Here is a 2,086-nt window from a genome sequence, read left to right on the forward strand (position 1 = left end):
AACTTTTACAATACATAACGCGAACAATGGAATATTTAAAAGGACGTGAACACAATTCTATGACTTCTAGATAAAAATGGAGTTACTGTATCGTTACATACAAATGAATTATAGAACATTCTCAGTGTAGAATGTAACTTATAATATTTTACTTTGACTTGCAACTAATTTACACAAAGGAATTTACGTAAGTCTAAAACAATAATTTACCAAATAATAATTTATCAAATAATGCTAAATTAATTAAATACACATTCTGTAAATAACTTACCCTGCATGTGGTGCTGAGGATATATTGGATGAATAATCAATTTATGCCATCGATCTTCAAACTTAGGAAAAACTCATCTATACAATGTAGGTCTGACCCCTTGTAAATAAAGTGCCCAAGTGAAGAAATAGAGAGAGAAAAGCGGGAAATAAAATAAGCGTCGCATTGCGCATGCATGTCCAAAGTGGTCAGTCTGGTCAACAAAAGAATACAACACATAACACATGACATCACAGGTGTTACACAATCACATACTTATACAATGTGCATAATACGGGCCATAATAACAAGTATACGGAAAGCGGAAATACGGGTCACGTGACACAGCGGCACGAACGGAAAATGTAACTTACTTAACAATCTTCCAAAGTGAAGTATTTATTTTCTTTCAAATCCAACTTAATCAAATTAAAACCTAAATATATATAATATTCACTTAATACAACAGGGTGCCACATAGTCATATGAATAACATATCTCATGATGTCGCTTACTTTATCAATTATTTTAAGAGATATAGTTTGAAGACGCTTCACAATCCGGTTAGACGATTTACAGGAACGGGCAGGAACGGGCAGAAATGGGCAGAAACGGGCAGGAACGGGCTGCAATCTATTAATTATTATATACATTAATGAATATATATATCAGATACATTTAAGTATCATTATCGGGTATAACATATATTTGATAAAAGGATTGCAATTACATGATCGGGGCAGAATCGGACTAAATTATATATATTCATTTATGTCGATATTACTTATGATACCTACATTTCTAGTATCATATATTTTTTATCGGGTATAAGATATATTTGATAAAAGAATTGCAAGGAATTAAGAGTATTGTATTGATATGGATCGGGCAGGAACGGGCGACGATTTACAGGAACGGACAGAAACGGGGGAGGATCGGACTTGTTTTTATATATTTATTGTATATATTTAATTATCCTTTTCGGGTATAAGGTATATTTGATAAAAGAATTTCAATTACATGATCGGAGCATAATCGGACTGAAAAATATATATATATTTATGTCGTCATTACTTACGATACCTATATTGATATTATTATACAATTTTTATCGGGTATAACATATATTTGATAAAAGAATTGCAATTACATGATCGGGGCAGAATCGGACTAAATTATATATATACATTTATGTCGATATTACATCTGTCGAGTTCTATTCACACACGTGTGCCAAGCTGTCGATCGTAATAATCAAAAACATCATGAATCGGTCATTTATTAAAATTTCTTCCTGAAGTTTGGTATGAAGGTGTATCATAGTTATATGAATAACATATCTTCTGATGTCGCTTACTTAATCGATGAATTTTAGAGATATGTTCTGAAGACGCTTCTTCATATGTCGAGTTCTATTCACACACGTATGCCACGCCGCCGATCGTAATAATAAATTAATCATAACTCGATCATTTTTTCAAATATCGAGCTGAAATTTGGAATATATATCAATAAAAGCCTAACTAATAACATATCTTCTGATGTCGCTTACTTTAGCGGGTAATTGTAACGATATTATCTGGCGACGCTTTCTTCACTTTACATGCTAATACACACATGTGCCACGCCGCGATCGTAAAAATTCAATTCATCATAACTCGGTCATTTTATCAAATATCAAATTGAAATTTGGTACAGAGGTGTATTATAGTCATATTAACAACATATCTTCTGATGTCGCTTACTTTATTCAGTATTTTTAAAGATTTTGTCTGGCGACGCTTGTTGTCACTTGAAGACGCTTGTTGTCGGTTGAAGACGCTTTTAAGTGAGACC

The 2,086-nt window shown here is 32.6% G+C and overlaps 2 protein-coding genes across 2 annotated transcripts in view; both read left to right on the forward strand.

Moving 5' to 3' along the window:
* Positions 1–731, forward strand: part of LOC110448060 — a 6,525-nt gene extending 5,794 nt beyond the window's left edge. The window contains exon 3 of the mRNA XM_021494093.1: positions 720–731. Within this exon, the coding sequence (XP_021349768.1) occupies positions 720–731 (12 nt within the window). The remainder of the gene's footprint in view (positions 1–719) is intronic.
* Positions 1–2,086, forward strand: part of LOC110448075 (activating signal cointegrator 1 complex subunit 1-like) — a 25,836-nt gene that overhangs the window by 11,840 nt on the left and 11,910 nt on the right. The gene's annotated exons all lie outside the window — the stretch shown is intronic.

This window comes from Mizuhopecten yessoensis, unplaced genomic scaffold, assembly GCF_002113885.1.
Source record: "Mizuhopecten yessoensis strain PY_sf001 unplaced genomic scaffold, ASM211388v2 scaffold3819, whole genome shotgun sequence".
Classification (NCBI taxonomy): domain Eukaryota; kingdom Metazoa; phylum Mollusca; class Bivalvia; order Pectinida; family Pectinidae; genus Mizuhopecten; species Mizuhopecten yessoensis.